Source organism: Stylophora pistillata, chromosome 14 (genome assembly GCF_964205215.1).
Source record: "Stylophora pistillata chromosome 14, jaStyPist1.2, whole genome shotgun sequence".
In the NCBI taxonomy this organism is placed as follows: domain Eukaryota; kingdom Metazoa; phylum Cnidaria; class Anthozoa; order Scleractinia; family Pocilloporidae; genus Stylophora; species Stylophora pistillata.
The window spans coordinates 17,274,879-17,290,845 of record NC_142532.1 but is presented as its reverse complement, the minus strand read 5'-3'; the positions used below and the strand labels follow the sequence as shown (position 1 = coordinate 17,290,845).

The 15,967-nt window shown below is 37.4% G+C and overlaps 2 protein-coding genes and 1 pseudogene across 3 annotated transcripts in view; 1 reads left to right on the top strand and 2 right to left on the bottom strand.

Moving 5' to 3' along the window:
• The first annotated feature begins 269 nt into the window (after positions 1–269).
• LOC111342003 (uncharacterized) lies at positions 270–4,121 on the top strand. The gene is made up of 9 exons (XM_088745936.1): positions 270–438; positions 826–891; positions 1,111–1,173; positions 1,674–1,712; positions 1,871–1,915; positions 2,056–2,102; positions 2,312–3,145; positions 3,685–3,738; positions 3,921–4,121. Exons 1-9 carry the CDS (start codon positions 270–272, stop codon positions 4,104–4,106), a joined length of 1,503 nt encoding a protein of 500 aa, XP_088602062.1. The 3' UTR covers positions 4,107–4,121.
• A 220-nt stretch (positions 4,122–4,341) lies between these two features.
• Positions 4,342–11,500, bottom strand: LOC148716879 (fibroblast growth factor receptor 2-like). Its single transcript, XM_088745938.1, has 3 exons — positions 10,908–11,500; positions 8,134–8,496; positions 4,342–5,614 (listed from the first exon to the last, which is right to left on the bottom strand). The coding sequence occupies exons 1-3, from the start codon at positions 11,140–11,142 to the stop codon at positions 5,268–5,270; spliced, it is 945 nt and encodes a 314-aa protein (XP_088602064.1). The 5' UTR covers positions 11,143–11,500; the 3' UTR covers positions 4,342–5,267.
• A 4,028-nt stretch (positions 11,501–15,528) lies between these two features.
• Positions 15,529–15,967, bottom strand: part of LOC111320103 (uncharacterized) — a 20,350-nt pseudogene continuing 19,911 nt past the window's right edge. The window contains exon 6 of the transcript XR_015995635.1: positions 15,529–15,967. This exon is cut by the window's right edge and continues 3,505 nt beyond it. The product of XR_015995635.1 is annotated as an uncharacterized LOC111320103 (transcript).

Here is a 15,967-nt window from a genome sequence, read left to right as displayed (position 1 = left end):
CACTCCAGAGCACGTCAGAGAGCTGTTCAGGTCAGAGAGTCGTCAGAGAGATGGTGACCGATGACCAGCAGTTTGGCGCGGAAACTGCAGTCGCACAAGCCAGCAGATTCTTTGCTAGCCAATGACCATTCCCAAAAGACGCACGTGATCATACTCATGATCGGAAACAAAGAAATCTCCATTTCGCGCTCATCTTTGAATGTTTTTTTTCATAGGTTAATTGTGATCGCTCGTGCGTTATACAATTTTTTTCCCAACTATTGCTAAAGATGGTCTTTATCGTGGTTCAATGGCAGAACGAGAATAGCGTGAGTGTTGTTAACGAAAAACAAGTGGTTGGCGCCGTCGACCTGAAAGAAGGTACAACCGTTGATATATCGACCGGCACCAACAAAGGTCGCGTGGCCATTTACAAGGCTACCATTTTGAAAGTTTGCGGTGAGTACATATTGCGATATTCGGTACGTGATCAAAATCTTACCAAAGAAGAGACATGTAACGTCTTCAATTAAGCATACACAACACTTAAAGCTCGACCCAACCGAAACTCGAATGATTCTGTGAATCGCACCCGTCACTTGCATGCCGCAGTTCTTATACTCACACTTTACAATGAAATAAATCCTTCAGTAAGGTTTCAGGATTATTTTAATCACGTTTGGGAACAATCTGATCCTGCCTTATCCTGCCTAATGCTTTGAAAAAATTCAACTTTTTGCATTATTAATTAAGGTGGGATTTAGTCAAAAAGGTGAATGCATTAAGGGTAATCGCGTGATTGGCGGGAAAACCAACTAATGAATTTTATTCTTGGATTTTTATCAGCGACAAAGGCACAGGCCCTTGAGATTGAGAAAAGTCTCCTGACACCCGCAGCTGCGGAGACTACAGGTAATATCGAAAGCTTTCATTGAGTGGAAATAGGGGATTTAGTAAAACTGTCTCCCAGAAGAGGCAAAGCTACATGTTGTTTAGCTGAGTGTAACAGTAGAATTCCGATCTTCATCCGATCTTTTCAATACTATGAAAAAAGTCATATGCAGTCCTCAACCATCTATTTCTTACAATAGTACCCATGTTGTAGTCATCATATGGTTGCCATGTTTGCAGGAGATGAGAAAAGGAAGAGACCGAGGAAGCCTTCACAGAAAGTGAAGGAGAATGTTGAAGGAGGTCAGGCTTAACAATTAGCCCCAGTAATTTATAGATTTGCATTTTAAAAAATTTATATTGTCTTTGTCTATGGCTCACTTTGATCTTAGATTGTAAATGTTACCATGAATGAATACGAACCCTAACCCCAACCCACAGCAAAACAGCTCATTGTAAAACTAGGGATAGTTTTCACTAACATTTGCTCTAACTGTTGAATGTTGGCTGTTGAGGAGGGGCTGAGGAAGGATGTCAAAAATCAAGAAATTAAAAATTTTTTAAAACAGATAAATCATTAAGAAAACCAGCATTTGCTGTGATTCAGTGCTTCCATGATGTACCCATAAAATCATTGGCTAAATCACTTAGAAAAGCCAGCCACTTTTTCCAAAAATGTAAGAAAGTAAAAGAAATGTAAAAATGATTGGCTACTTTAGTCAAACCAGCTACCTAATTCAAATTTTATTGAAACCCATGCCTGACTCAAAATAATCTAATTACAATTGAATTTATATACTCAGATGAAGGAAAAGATCAAGAAGATGTGGATAATGATACAGGTAATGGTCTCTTAGTTTTCAATAGTTTTATGAGAAATGTTAACAAGATGGATACTTTGTCTTAGTGGGATTTTTGTCTTTGCTTTTAGTTTCTATTCTTGTCTTTAATTTATTGTCACTGATATAATTCTAAATTCCATGAAATTTCTTTGTTCCAGATCAGTTTTCACAAAAGAAGAGGAGAATGAACAAGAAAGGGAAAGGTAACTTTAGAATTGCAAGCTCACTGTATATTCTCAAGTTCGCATCCTCAGTATATTTTTTGAGAGGGCATTTGCTAGAATCCAATTCCAAAAATAGATCCATCTAAAGGAGGTAATTTCTGTCAATCCCACTACTGTAGATGCAGACAAGGAAGAGGAAAAAAGGAGAGAGACAGAGAAGAAGAAGGTAATGTTGAGCTTATAGTATACACACTAACGTTATTGGTACATTAGTTTCACCTGTTGTTCTAATTGCTGGCGAGTCTTGGTGATTCTTTTTATCCCTGGTATGAGTTGTGCTTTTCAGTTCCAAAGATATGTGTGGCAGGAAAAGCATGTAAACAACATCCTAATAACCACAGTATGTCACCTTTTTTTTTTTCTCTGTCTGCAAAGCTGCAACAGTCAGTGCAAGAAGAGCGGGTTGCCAAAATCCTTCACGGTCTGCGCAAACCAGAGCTGGTTCAAGTACTTGACAGAGAGGAGCCAGCAATGCATCATGCTGAAGTTACAATAACAAAAACAACACCTGCCAAACAGAAGAGCACCACAATATCCCAATCTCAGACCACACCGTTAGTCAACCACAGTTCAAGCACAAACATCATCTCATCACATGGATATTCACCACCTCAGGCCACACCATTACTCGACCACAGTTCAGATACACACACCACTATATCACAAACACATTCACCAACTCATAACACACCTTCGCTCAACTACAGTTCACGCACACACACTGTTACATCACATACATACTCACCAATGCAGAACACACCATTACTCAACCACAGTTCATGCAGAAACACCATTCTGTCACATACATATTCACCAACTCAGAACTCATCAGCATTCAAACACAGCACTGGTAGGCACACCAACAAATCACACAAACATACACCACTAACTGACCACAATTCACACACAACTTTGCAGAGTGCATCTATCACTCCTCCCCAAAAAATTGACCTAGACACATACCCTACACCATTATCTCGTCACATGTCTCCGAAAAGCTTCACAGAATTGCTTAACCTGGTGGATGATGACTGTGAAAATGTGCCATTGGCAGACTCACCTCCTAAAACTCTACCTAAAACCATTGGCAATCCAAACTGGGAGTCATTTGCATCCCATTTCACTCATGAATTTGAGTGGTTGAAGGCAGAGGTGGATGGCCTGAGAAATGAGGTGAAACACCTGAGAAGGACAGTGAGGGAGCTAAAGGTAAATAGAGCTTTAGAAGTCAGAATCATCTGATGATCTCAAGTGAAACTTCGAACGATATGTTTGAGTTTCAGAATTTGCTGCAAGTAAAACAATTTTTGGAACAGTTTTGGCTATGGGGAAAAAGCAGGTTTGAGAAAACAAATTAGTAATAAATTAATAGCCATGTTTCAAAGGAAATTAATCTTAGAAACGTTCCTGTTTCTAGATTTTTTAAAAATTTTATTTTATGTAAAATGCATGGCAATCCACATTTTCTATTTTGGATTTCATTAAGTCTTGGTCGCTAACACCCAGCTTTTCCTCAAATTCACAACCTTCATATCTAAAATACCTTTGGGTTAGATGTTTACTTTAACTGAAGTCTGCATCACAACTGAAAATTATTACTAGTGAAGGAAATAATAGCTGGATAAAGATTGCTTTCAAGAGTTTTGAGTGTTTTGGGCTTTTAAACTCAATTTTCTATGACAAACTCATCAGTATTATGTTCTTTCAGCATATATTGATGCTCAGATGAAAACTTTTCTTTCATTTAGGCAAACCCAAGTTCTGTCCAGGTAAATGCCAGTCAACCACAACAGACTCAAGAGGTAATAAAAATGACACTTCTTGCCTGAAAAATGAAATACTGTAAGTCAATGCCCTTACAAAGTTCTTTTTCCTTTAGTTTGATATGGCAAATATGTTAAGAAAATTAATGCTTTAACTCCTGTAACAACAGGCATCTTTAAGAAATAATTGTATTTCCTAAATTATCTTTTTTCCCCTGCAGAACCAGTTGTTGGAAATGATTAGGAACACAACAAAACCCCTTGATGGATTGAAAGCTTTACTTTATGAACTCTTTACACCTGAGGAAGTAAGGCAATCATCCCTTAAGGGTAGGACAACTGTCACAGGAGGGGAAAGTGTTGGCCTTCAGAGGCAAAAGCTTGACCTTATCTACTGTAAGTTCTAGATTCATAATACAAACTATGATTAAACAAACCTGACTGCATAAAGAAGCCCTCCTTAAAGAAGTACATTGTGCACGGCATTCATGGAAAGCAGCTTTAGTTAGGTTTAGGTTTTAACTGTAGTTTTCATATTAGTATCTTATCCATTTGATGCATGTTGATACTGTTATATATTTTAAACGTACATTTTTTTATAAATTAAGCTCTTTTGAGAAACTGTTGTTAATTCAGATAATGTACTTTTTGCTGTTGTCTTTATTGTGACAGTCATGCTTAATTTTTCTTATCACCTTTCTACATGAAAATATATAGATAGTGTAAAGAGAAATAACTCATTGGTCACACCTGTGAGTAGGGGTATTATGGGAAAAATTCCTAAAGAACAAATTGTAAAAACTGTGACATTAATTATCCTGTGAAAGCTATAGAGAGGAACTTTTAGTACCGGACCAACCATTCCCCTCAAAAACACACATTTCTAGTTTCAACAATGTGTAACCCAACTCTCCTTCCTATCCAGTCAACTTAGTCTAATATTCTGTTGAGGGACTTTCAATTCTTCTCCCAATATAAAAGATAGCTAGTATTTCCAAACCATGAAAACTGTGAAAGGTTAATTCAGATTACCTGATATTATCCATGCAAACAAGTGCTTTGAATTTACATTGTATAAATTAAAGTAAGGAATAAGAAATTGTCAAGTACGATGGAGTCAGTCCTATTATTAGTCAATCTTAAACTACAAAACTGCAAAAAAATTGGATAAAAATCTAATAACTACATGAAAAACCATCAAAACTAATATATTTTTATATCCCTGTTATCAAAACCCTAACCTATCTGATGCAGTGGTGACAAGATCAGTAGAGGTATGCAATTTTCACTTGACACATCAAAGAGAAACATGAACCCATAGAGGAAAAATGGAACACAACATATTAGGATAATCTGAAAATCCCATTAGTATTTTAGACAAAAAACAAACGCTAAAAATAGAAAATCTGTAAATCGCAATTAACACCAAAGACAAAATACCAAAGTTTTTTGGTGCAAAAACCTACAAAAGCACAGAGAGAGAGAAAAGCACTGTAAGATGAGGGGTACATATAAATTAGAGCGTGATTCTTCAACAAATGGAGTAAATGGTACTGTATAAATGAATGCTAAATAAAAGTGTAATTTACCATACCAACTTTAAGAAGAAATGATTCGAATGACTTCCTGCCATATCCAGTGGCCTGACAAGTGTAGTTTCCAGCATCTTCCTTTGTGATGTCCTTAATTTCCACTTTAGTAAGTAAGCGGCTAGGCTTATCTTTTTCTCTTATATGATGATACTCATACTTCAGTTGTTTATTATCCTCATTTAACCTTGTGCCATTCTTCAATACTGAACCAGTTACTGATAGATCAGTGCTTCGGATGTCACAGGTTATGTTTACTGTGGCTCCAATGTAGAGTGTGTCCCCAGGTTCAAGTCCTGCAGACTCTATAACTGGGGGACTTCTTGCTAAAATTAAACAGAAGACTCTGTAAGAATCCATTGTTACTGCAACTAAATCTACTCTAAATCAAAGCCAAGTTAATTTTTTCAAAGCTAAATCTGTGCAACTACTCTAAATCAAAGCCAAGTTAACTAAAGTATTAATGATAATAAAATGCATTTAATTTAATCTTGAACAGCAGTTCTAGTCCACTGCATCAGCACCAACAACAAATGTTTGTGAGCAAATTTAGACTTTTTCTAAGCTTCATAATTTTTTTCATTCTCCTACATTCATGGTAGAGCAACAACATGTAAACCTACAGCTTCTACAGAGAATCACTGAAGAAGGTTTAAGGGCAAAAATTCCACATTCTGCACTAAAGGACCAATTCCTCAGAAAAATAAGTTATCAAACAGTTTTTTTTAACTTTACCAATGACAACCATTAACTATGAGCAAATTTAAAGACTTTTTCTGAGCTATTTGGCCATCTAACAAAGATTTTACACTGCAAAATAACAAGAACTTCATTAGTTCTATGCTTAATCCAGCTTGGAAAAATAAAATTCAAATCCAGTGCATCAGTTCACTTTCAAAATCTTGTCTTTATGTCAAAACCTTTTTCAAGGTCCAAAAAATAACTTTCCAGTTTTCTATGGCTGCATTTTCACAAATTCAAGGCTCTCCACCATTATCCAGCTGCACTACCCCCATGCACATGGTACAGAGGACATTGTAACTCATTTATTGTCTTAGGATCAACATACAACAGATGGCCATTAACCCCTGCCGCAATAAATACCCTATTTACTAAAAGATCAAAATTCTTAGCTTTTTTCATTCTCAACTGTATTTACCCGTGTAAAATGCGTGCCCATGTATAATGCGCACCGTTGTTTTTAACCTATTTTATCAGAAAAAAATGTTTTTCGCGGCAAAAAAGACAAGTTAAATATTTGTACAATTATTTATTAATAAGACTATGTTACTAGCCATGTTAACATCAATATCTTTTGTTACTTATGACTTTATATTTATGACATTATTGAAATCAACATTATTGAAATCAAACTTTAAGACTTCAAGCGAGGCCTAGCTCATTTGACAATTCCACGGCCCGGTAAATGTTATGAGTGAGTACCCTGCGAGCGAAGCCTTTTCTTCTTTTCTTCTTCTTTTTAACCCTCCAAGGGAAAAGGCTCTGCCGACATCCTGTTGTTGCTTTGAAATGCCGAAAGCCAAAATCTCCGGGCTACTCAAGCTGGTTTTCCCTCCATTCAAACCGGTTTTGGTGCCAGGCCTTTGTTTTGCATGTAAACAGATGAACAAATCTGCACCCAGAAATGCAATATGGCGTAAATTGTGCGAAGTTTACCGGAACCGGAAATAGTTCAAGGGGGGTGTGGAAAAGGATCAGTTTCTAGGCAACCGCCGTGGATGTTCAAACGAGCAACAACAGGATGTCGGCAGAGCCTCTTTCCCTTTGCGATTCGAGGACGGGTTAAAAAGGCTTTGCTCGCAGGGTAATGAGTGAGCAACAATATGTCCGAAAAGTATTGAAGATTTTGTGTCATGTCATCGTATTTTTACAATTTCCAAACTAACGTTGTGCAATTTTCTGGCCGTAAAGTCAAGTAAACAACAATATAACCAAGATAAATCCCATTGGATGCGCTTTGTACAAATAAGAAATTCACGCGTTTTTTGCTTATAACAGCAAATCAAGAACTGCATGCTTTAAATAAAGCTCTTGTCCTGAAATATTTCTCGCTCACTTTCTTCTTGCTTCTCATTGAAAAATGTGACATGAGATTTCTTCACATGCGGCTAAATTTGCATATCCACTCTGAAATCTAAATTATCCACATGCCTGTTTGCACACTTGCAAACATATTTAGCAATTTTTGTCTTTCCTCTTTATTTCAGTGTAAATACTTACTATGCACCACTCCTATAACTTTTCATTGAAAATAAGTTATTCAATCAAAGCCTTAAATGTGTTACTTTTTTGTTATTTTAACGTTTCAAATTAGGACGTACGTGCGTGACAAACAATGGAATCCGCATAGAATATGCACCGTGATTTTGATGGTTATTTTTGTAGAAAAAAGTGCGCATTATACACGGGTAAATACAGTATTATCATCATCTCCAATTGTTCTTTGCTTTCTTGAGCAAAGAAAAGCGTCAGTCTCCTGTTTCGTCAAATTCTGTGTTGAAGGGTGCTAATGACAAGCAAAAATTTAAAATTGACTTGTTTGCTTTTAGCATGCGTCAGTTCTGTGAGATCATTTCAACAGTTTCCTAAACCTATCAGACACACATTAAAGAGATAACTCTATATAGCACTAGAATATACTGTAGCAGTTAAGCCTGCTCAGTCTCTACTATAATTTAAGGATGATGGTTCATCCCTTCAAATTAGGGGATGACCTGGCTGAGCTACATGTCTTGGATTATAATTTATGTAAGTACAGTGTCATCTGAGGGGGAAAAGCTTGCTCCAAAGATTACAGTACAAACCTTTACAGGTGGTTACCTACCAAAAACATTTAACTTAGCGTGAGCCGATGCCTGTTTTCCCTTCTCATTTGTCACAACACATGTGTAGTTTCCTGCATCACTTTTTGAAATGTATTTGACTTCTAAATTTCGTTTGCAAGATGCAGGTGAATAATTCCACTTTTTTTCCAGAGGTTTGCCATTAAACAGCCAAGTTACATTTGCTGAAAAGTTTGAATGGACTTTGCATTTAAATGTGCAGCTGTCATCCACAACACCTGTTATAATACTTCCACTGATCATCTGCGCTTGAGGGTCTTTATCTGAGGTGTGGGGGGATCCTGGTATGATTCCATTCATACAATTTCCAGTGTCACGTCTGTGCCGCTTTGATGAAAAGTTCACTGAATTAGAGAACAACCAAATGATTTTAAAATAGTTACTATGGTGTTTACTATTACTATGGTGAGCCACACAGAAGATCGGGAGACTTATTCTGTATCCAGGAGACTACTGGATAATCCAGAAGAGTTGGCATGTATGCAATTATTCTTTCCATACAACACATCCTACTTGAAATAATATCTATAAACAATACCCTGAAACATGTTTGTTAAAATACTTTTTATTGATTGGAAAATTATTTCTGAGGTAGCTGGAGCTAGGTTTCACCACATAGCAAGTTTGCCCAACCACCTTTGTCTCCAGCAGTAAAACAAGTTTGCCCCCACCTTTACTATTTTGCCCCCAAAATCTCTCAAATTATCTAGTATTTTGACTGACATGAAATTTCAAATCGAAACCATAACAAAGTTCGATCAACATGCAAATAGCCAGCTGTGTTAACCAACACACAGCTATTGCACCATTAATGCAAAGCCCCTTTATAACTCTGGCCTTGACCTAACTGGTTTAACACCACTTTATGATGACACTTGTGGCAAAATTCAAAAACTAGTCAAATGAACAATGTAAAGTAGAACCCCACTAATTCAAACACGATTACGTCAAACTCCCCACTTACTCAAAATAATTTTACTTTCCCTTGAGCTTCAGTCGAGGAAACGAAATAAAGTAAGCGCGGGACTGCAACAACACCAGTAAAACTTCCCCTTTCTTTCATTTATTCCTCGACTTCGAAAGCGCGGAATTACGGGAGGACTAGTTTAACGGCCCTCTCGTTACATCATTCTTCGAACTCGCGAGCGCGGGACTGCGGTTGCACTCGTTTAACGGCCATATCATTTCATTATTCTTCGACTTAGGGAAAGCTTGAATGGCGGACCACTGGTTTAAATGTCCTCTCTTTAAAGAATTTTTCGACATTGAGACCGCGGGAGCAATCCATTCATAGCGGTCAATAGTGGCCAGGTATTCTGAAGTTGCTCCCCTCAACATCTCATGCAATATTTGATTCAAAAATTTTCTCATGTTCCACTCAGTCTCCTTCAGAACGAAGAATAACCATAGTCGTACAACGATCACAACTCCACCGCTTTCCCAACACGACTAATACGTTTCCTTAGGGCCAAGCTGCTAAATTCCATTTACAAAAAATCCTCGTCCAACAAAAACGTGTTCTTCGGCTGATATATTTTTCTGAACACAGAGCACATGCGGTGCCTTTATTTATCTCCTCAAAAATCCTTCCCATAAATATGTCATAGGTTGAATCAGTTTCCTCAATTATGTTTGACGTCTCATGTCTAACTGTTCCTACCAACATTAGTAATCTTTTCATTCAAGCTACTGAAAAGCATAATCATGATACGAGGTTCTCTTCTTCAGGCAATTTTTATATTAATTCATCGAGATTGAATCAAAGCCAGGGCTCTTTTGTTACCTTCGGAGCTAAACTTTGGAGCTCCATTTGCGATGCCCTTTGACAACTCCCGAAAAGAGCTTTCAAGAAACTTTTTAAGGACATTTTGTTTTCGTTCTTAGAGGCTGAGGATTACTATGTTGAATTGCCCCTTCTACTTCAAAAAATAACTAATTGTAAACGGGCTTTATAATTCATATTTTACATTCTATAGTGTTTCTATTTTCTTTTGTTTAGTGATGCAGTTATATATACAAGTTTTAAAAGGCTGTCTTTATTTGAAAATGTTATAAAATTATGTTTAAGCTTTATTTGTAATCTATCACTACTGCTGTTCCACTAATTCCAGCCCGCCTCGACTAGCTCCTGCTATTTGCGGGCGTGAACAGTCTTCATGAACATGATGTTGATATCTTGTAAAACGTGTAGATAAGAATAATAATAATTAGATTAATAATAATAATTAAGTAGATATCAGTACAACTTATGAAGTTTAATGGTTTAATAAAGTTTCTAAGTTTCTTAGTTCGCGAACCGCTCTCTCCGAGTCGCGCGTTGATTCGCTGAAATTTGAAGACCTGTCAAACCACAAATTAGCAAGAACGCTCTTATTGGTGCGATATACAAAATTCTACAATCTGATTGGTTTGTTATACACCAAAAAATGCACTAAACACATTGCTTTGAGAATTGAGATACACCCAAACAAAATGCGCCAATCAGATTGCTTAGAGATACACCAAACTGCGCCGATCAGATTACTTACACTGAAACAAACCACTTTCTACGCAAACATGTAATGATTTAAGTCATCTGTCTATGCTCGAGTTTGCTCATAGAGCACTTTGAGTTATTATTAACATCATCATGTTTTGCAATTTCTCAAGCTCTACTTTCCTTTGAAGGCTTTGAATTGATTTAACGAACCACATTAAAGTAGCACCGTAATTTTGACATACAACTTGAATTGCAGTGAAATATCAACAAGCTCACCTTTTCCACACTCCTCTGAGAATAAAGCTTTCCCTTGGCAAAGCGGATTATTGGGATCGTTTAGGTCACTACATGTTTCCACGAGCACATGGCCAGTAATTCCTCGGCTGTCCTTGCAAGGACAAAATACCGTTTGTTTACGGCATTGTAATCTCTGTTCCCGTTCTTCTAAAACAGTTGAGGTAAATCCCGCTCCGCAAAAGAGCAAAAGTAAGAGAAGTTCTTTCACAATCATAGTCGGTTGACTCGCCTGTATCTTATCAAGACTTCTCGGAAATAACGGAAAGAGTATGAAATTCCCTTCTCTCGGCCTCCTACAATTTCAAAATAGTTTTAGATGACGATGACTTTCTTCTCGTAAAGAAATCGAGTCAACAGTTCTAAATTACAATTTCGTCTTTGCGATCTGAGAGAAAACGTTTGGGACGGTGATTGCGGAAGATCATATAAATCTTCTTATCTATGGGCCTGGTGGCGAGATATATATTTGGAACCAATCAGGCAGATGGTGATCCCAGAAACAAATTAAGGAAAGCAAGAACGTGACTTCAAGCAAAATTTATCTACGTAAATTGAACTATTTAACGATAACAAATTGCGTCAAAACATTTCGCAAAAGGATATTAAAAATTTGGTCACGACTTTTCGACGTTTGGTTTGTCAACAAATGTTTAGTACGTTTTTGGCCCTTTTAGGAAATTTTTGTCGCAATTTTTATCGTTAGATGTTTAAAGAAACTCCCTCTTTTTCGATTGAACTAGGAAAATGAAAACAATACAATCGCCTGCTTGTCTCCACTCTTATGGAGATCAGCACGACGACTTGGTGAATTGGCGACACAAAAACAGAACTGATGAGAAATCCAAGAAATAAGACAAATAAATGTCTGATGCCCGGTTCAGACGCCGTACTTCAGCCTAGCCGAGCCGAAATCAACGAATTAAGTTCATGTGAAGTACGGCGTCTAAATCAATTCGGAAAGGCTGATTTAATATAGATCAGCTAAATCAACTAATTTCGTCTTACTCAGCTGGGAAGAACGGCTGTAGACCAGCTGTGATTCCGACGCCATACTTCACATGAGCCGAATCAAATCCATAAATTATTTCAATGTATTTTTCTTGCCGTTTTTACATGTGAGCATGTGCAAAAAAAATGTTGCAGAAGAAAAATGGCGGCTTGAAGGGCCGAGCAAAACGATGCTGATTCTTCGCCCTCACGGTTCTTTGGGCATTATGTAGTTGTCCGCTGCGTCAGCAACGTCCTTTCTCGCCTTTTTTGTGTATCGCTCGCAAAGACGACGCTTTTACTAACATGGTAATCTTTTATTCCTTCAAGAATTCAACATTCATTGCATATTGAAATTTCACATTTCAAGCAAGTACATTTGGTCGTGCATAAACACTTACTGATCAACTGCCGGACTTTATTTTAGGTACTTCTTTAAAGAGGTGACCAAATAAAATACTTAAAACTTCCTTACAACGACTATGCCATACAAATAACTTTCGTTCTTTATAACACTTATTAAATTTGTTACTTTAAACTGCGCCGCCCCGGCCACAAATTTTCTTCAGCTAATTAATTTCGGCCGAAATAAGTTAGGCGTCTGAATAAATTCAGCGAGGATTAACTACTTTAGGTCGGCCTAAAGTTGAATTCGATTCGGCTCTGAAGTGCGCCGTCAGAACTAGGCCCAAGGCGGGACTGAAAATTTGTCTAATACTGGGAATAGTTACTCAGCAATACACTCGCCGTCAATCGAGAAAATTAACGATTTCAGAGTTGCGTGTGACGCATGATCATGATATTGGCAAGGGATCTGCTTTCAAGAACTTTCTAAAGCCATAATGCCATTTATTACACGACTCGGGCAGTCAGAGGGCCAATAACTAAAATCAACCAATCAAAATGTTCTATTGCCGGTCAATCTTCTCTCAGTATTGGACCGGGCACTGTCCCGAATTGTCCTAAATGATACCGCACTTGTGTCCTTTTGAACTTCAGTCGTATGATAAATCTCTTATTAACCAAGCTTGCCCGGGACCGTACTGGAAGAATATCGGCCCTCGGTCTTTTTTGTACGGACCGATCGCTGTACTGTCAAGACCTCGGGCCGATATTCTCCCAGTACGGCCCTCGCGCTTGGTTAATAAGATATATACATCACCTAGTAAGTCATTAGATTGTGTTAAGAGCCCTCTATTTCCATCATCTTGTTGACCATATGTTATGTCTCTCGGTTAAAAAGCTCGATGTTGGTTTGTGCATGAAAGTTTCCATTGCTATCTAGTGCAGTGCGCAAGAAAGTTTGCCTGAATTCTCCTCTGTACCTGTAACACATTTCCTTGTAAATTAGTCAGAAGAATTTGGTGTAAGATCAACATAACTTTTACTTAGTAAATTCGATTATTCTCATTACCTACGTATATGTGCACGATCCTTCGCAGTAAAGCACTATTTGAGCAATAGTGAAAATCAGACCTGAAAAAAATTTCAGGCCTGTACGGGATTCGAACCACTGACCTCTGCGATACTAGTGCAGCGCTCTACCAATTGAGCTAACAAGCCGTACAGGCCTGAAATTTTTTTCAGGTCTGATTTTCACTATTGCTCAAATAGTGCTTTACTGCGAAGGATCGTGCACATATACGTTTCATAACCGCAGTTCATACATATGTTTCATATGTTTGTTGTTATTCTCATTACCTGTTTGCTGGATAATGTCTGGTTATTAATAGGAGAAGTTGCAGGTTAATCCCTTGTGGGAGTCGTTGATGACGATGATGATGAAGTCTTTATTATTATAGATCAAACAAAACACTTGCAGACATACGTGCAAGTTTACAACGGATCTCTACAAACATTAAACTAAATAAAATTAAAAAGAGACCTATTTATAAAACAGCGCTTAAAATGCTCTGTGCGAACACACGGCAACGTATAATCATGACCACGCTGGCGTAAAGGACGTGCACGTTTGCTGGGAAGGAGATCCGCCAAACAATGCGCGTTTACATGTGTGACTTTCTCCCAGAATTGTTTATCCCTAGTTAAAATTACATCGTTGATAGATATGCGATCCTTGGTGTAACCATATTTCCATGCTCGCTTACAGAATTTATCAATCTTAGAGAGGTATTTTCAACCATAAGCACATGCCCATACCTCAACTGCGTATGTAAATACAGACATAATCAAGCTACGAAATAAGATCGTAAGTTCTTCTAAAGTGTACCCATCGTACTTACAAATCACTAAGGATATAGAGTCTTTAATAAGCCTTATCCATCATATTGTGAAAATGACTATCCCAGTTGCATGGATTTTCATGAAAGGTTACTCCCAATAATTTAAGTTCATTCTTTCTTTCGATCATAGTTAAATTTCCCGGAGGGGTTTTTTGGGTCTTTCCTCTCATTACTAAGTCCCATGTTTTGGTCAAATTTAGCTTCATGCGATTCATACTTGACCAAAGCTTAATGTTTTTAATTTCCCTCACTGATGAGTCATCAGGCAAATTTGGCCCAATCTGAATGCTCAGGCTGATGTCATCTGCATACATAATGAGCAGATTTGTTTCTGGATTCACAACATTTATGTCATTAACCATTATGGAGAATAACACTGGGCCTAGGACAGTCCCCTGTGGAACAATCCTGCCAATTGCAGTGAACTTTGTTGTAACACCATCAACTACGACTCTCTGTTTACGGTGAATCAAGAAATTAGTTATCCAGTTAATAACATAAGGATTAATATCATATGATTTTAGCTTATTACATACAATCTGATGATGAGCAATATTAAAAGCTCTACTAAAATCGAAAGAATACACCTTAACAAAGTCTGCATCTTTATCCAACCATTTTAACCAGAAATGTTGACATGTAGTATTTTGTCCCCTTTTGTAGGCAAACTGATTAGGCCCAATAGATGACTGCGCAGAGTAGGAAATATTTCATGACTCTTTCAAAAATTCTCATGATTACATTTGTAAGTGATATGGGTCTCGATTGACTACATTCACTTAATAACCGCCTCCCGGTTAGCTCAATGGATAGAGCGCTGGACTGTTGTGTGGGAGGTCGAGGGTTCGAGCCCAGGCCGGACCAACACTCAAGGTCTTAAAATAATTGAGAAGAATTTGCTACCTTTCTACAACATCAAGAAATGGTTAGATATTCTAGTCTTCTCGGATAGGGACGAATAAATGGAGGTCCCGTCTCCTGCAGGGTTGGGGTAGGAGACGTTAATTTCCCATATATAATAACAGGGATTTTGCGGGCTCTTGAACTTAACTTATTCCGAACCTTTTTACCTGCTCTGGTGCCTCTGTATTTTCGCTTAACCACTTAATGATAGAGTTAAAGAGTTACAAAGTTATAAATTGAGACCAAATGGCAATAAAAACTGGTGTCCCCACCATCTCAGAAAAAGAGGGGAAGGGAATTATTTCAGGAGTGCTTGTTTGACATTATGGACTAGGGGTTGGGTGTTTGTTTGCAAGAGGGTGCTTATTAGATTGAGGGCCCCTATTGGAGGAAATATGATAGTTAACATGGGGTCGCCCGCACCCTTCCCATCCACCCTAGATGGGTACATGTGAACCCCAATGAGATTGACAGCAAAGAAAATGGCTTTACTTTAACTTTGATGTTTAATTTGTTACATACACCAAATATAACTACAAATTTAAAGGCCCAGTAAATTTAATTTTTTTCTTATAACCATTTTTTCTATTAAAAAAAGTTAGCAATAAAATGTTCATAAATGTTATAAAAGTTATTAACAGTACTGATAAAAAATTACATTATCAGCTTCTGTTATTGATTGATTATTGATAAGGACCAAATTCAGCTAACATGAAGAGAAATTTAGAACAAATAATCCAATAAACTGTAATTATATTTTATGTCTTCTTGTCAAGTCAAAAGGACCTCAGTTAATTTTCTTTTTTATATTGTCAACAAAAAATCCGAGATTTCTTTGAATACATATTTGTCTTTGAAAACAAGCTTGATGAATTGTGAAGTAACATGTACGATAGTCTAAAGACT

Coding starts and splice junctions, on each gene's coding strand:
- LOC111342003 (XM_088745936.1), top strand. CDS start 270: ATGGTCTTTATCGTGGTTCAATGGCAGAACGAGAATAGCGTGAGTGTT. Junction 439..825: donor TACCATTTTGAAAGTTTGCG/GTGAGTACATAT, acceptor GATTTTTATCAG/CGACAAAGGCACAGGCCCTT. Junction 1,713..1,870: donor AGATGTGGATAATGATACAG/GTAATGGTCTCT, acceptor TCTTTGTTCCAG/ATCAGTTTTCACAAAAGAAG.
- LOC148716879 (XM_088745938.1), bottom strand. CDS start 11,142: ATGATTGTGAAAGAACTTCTCTTACTTTTGCTCTTTTGCGGAGCGGGA. Junction 8,497..10,907: donor CTCAGAGGAGTGTGGAAAAG/GTGAGCTTGTTG, acceptor TCTCTAATTCAG/TGAACTTTTCATCAAAGCGG. Junction 5,615..8,133: donor CGCTAAGTTAAATGTTTTTG/GTAGGTAACCAC, acceptor GTTTAATTTTAG/CAAGAAGTCCCCCAGTTATA.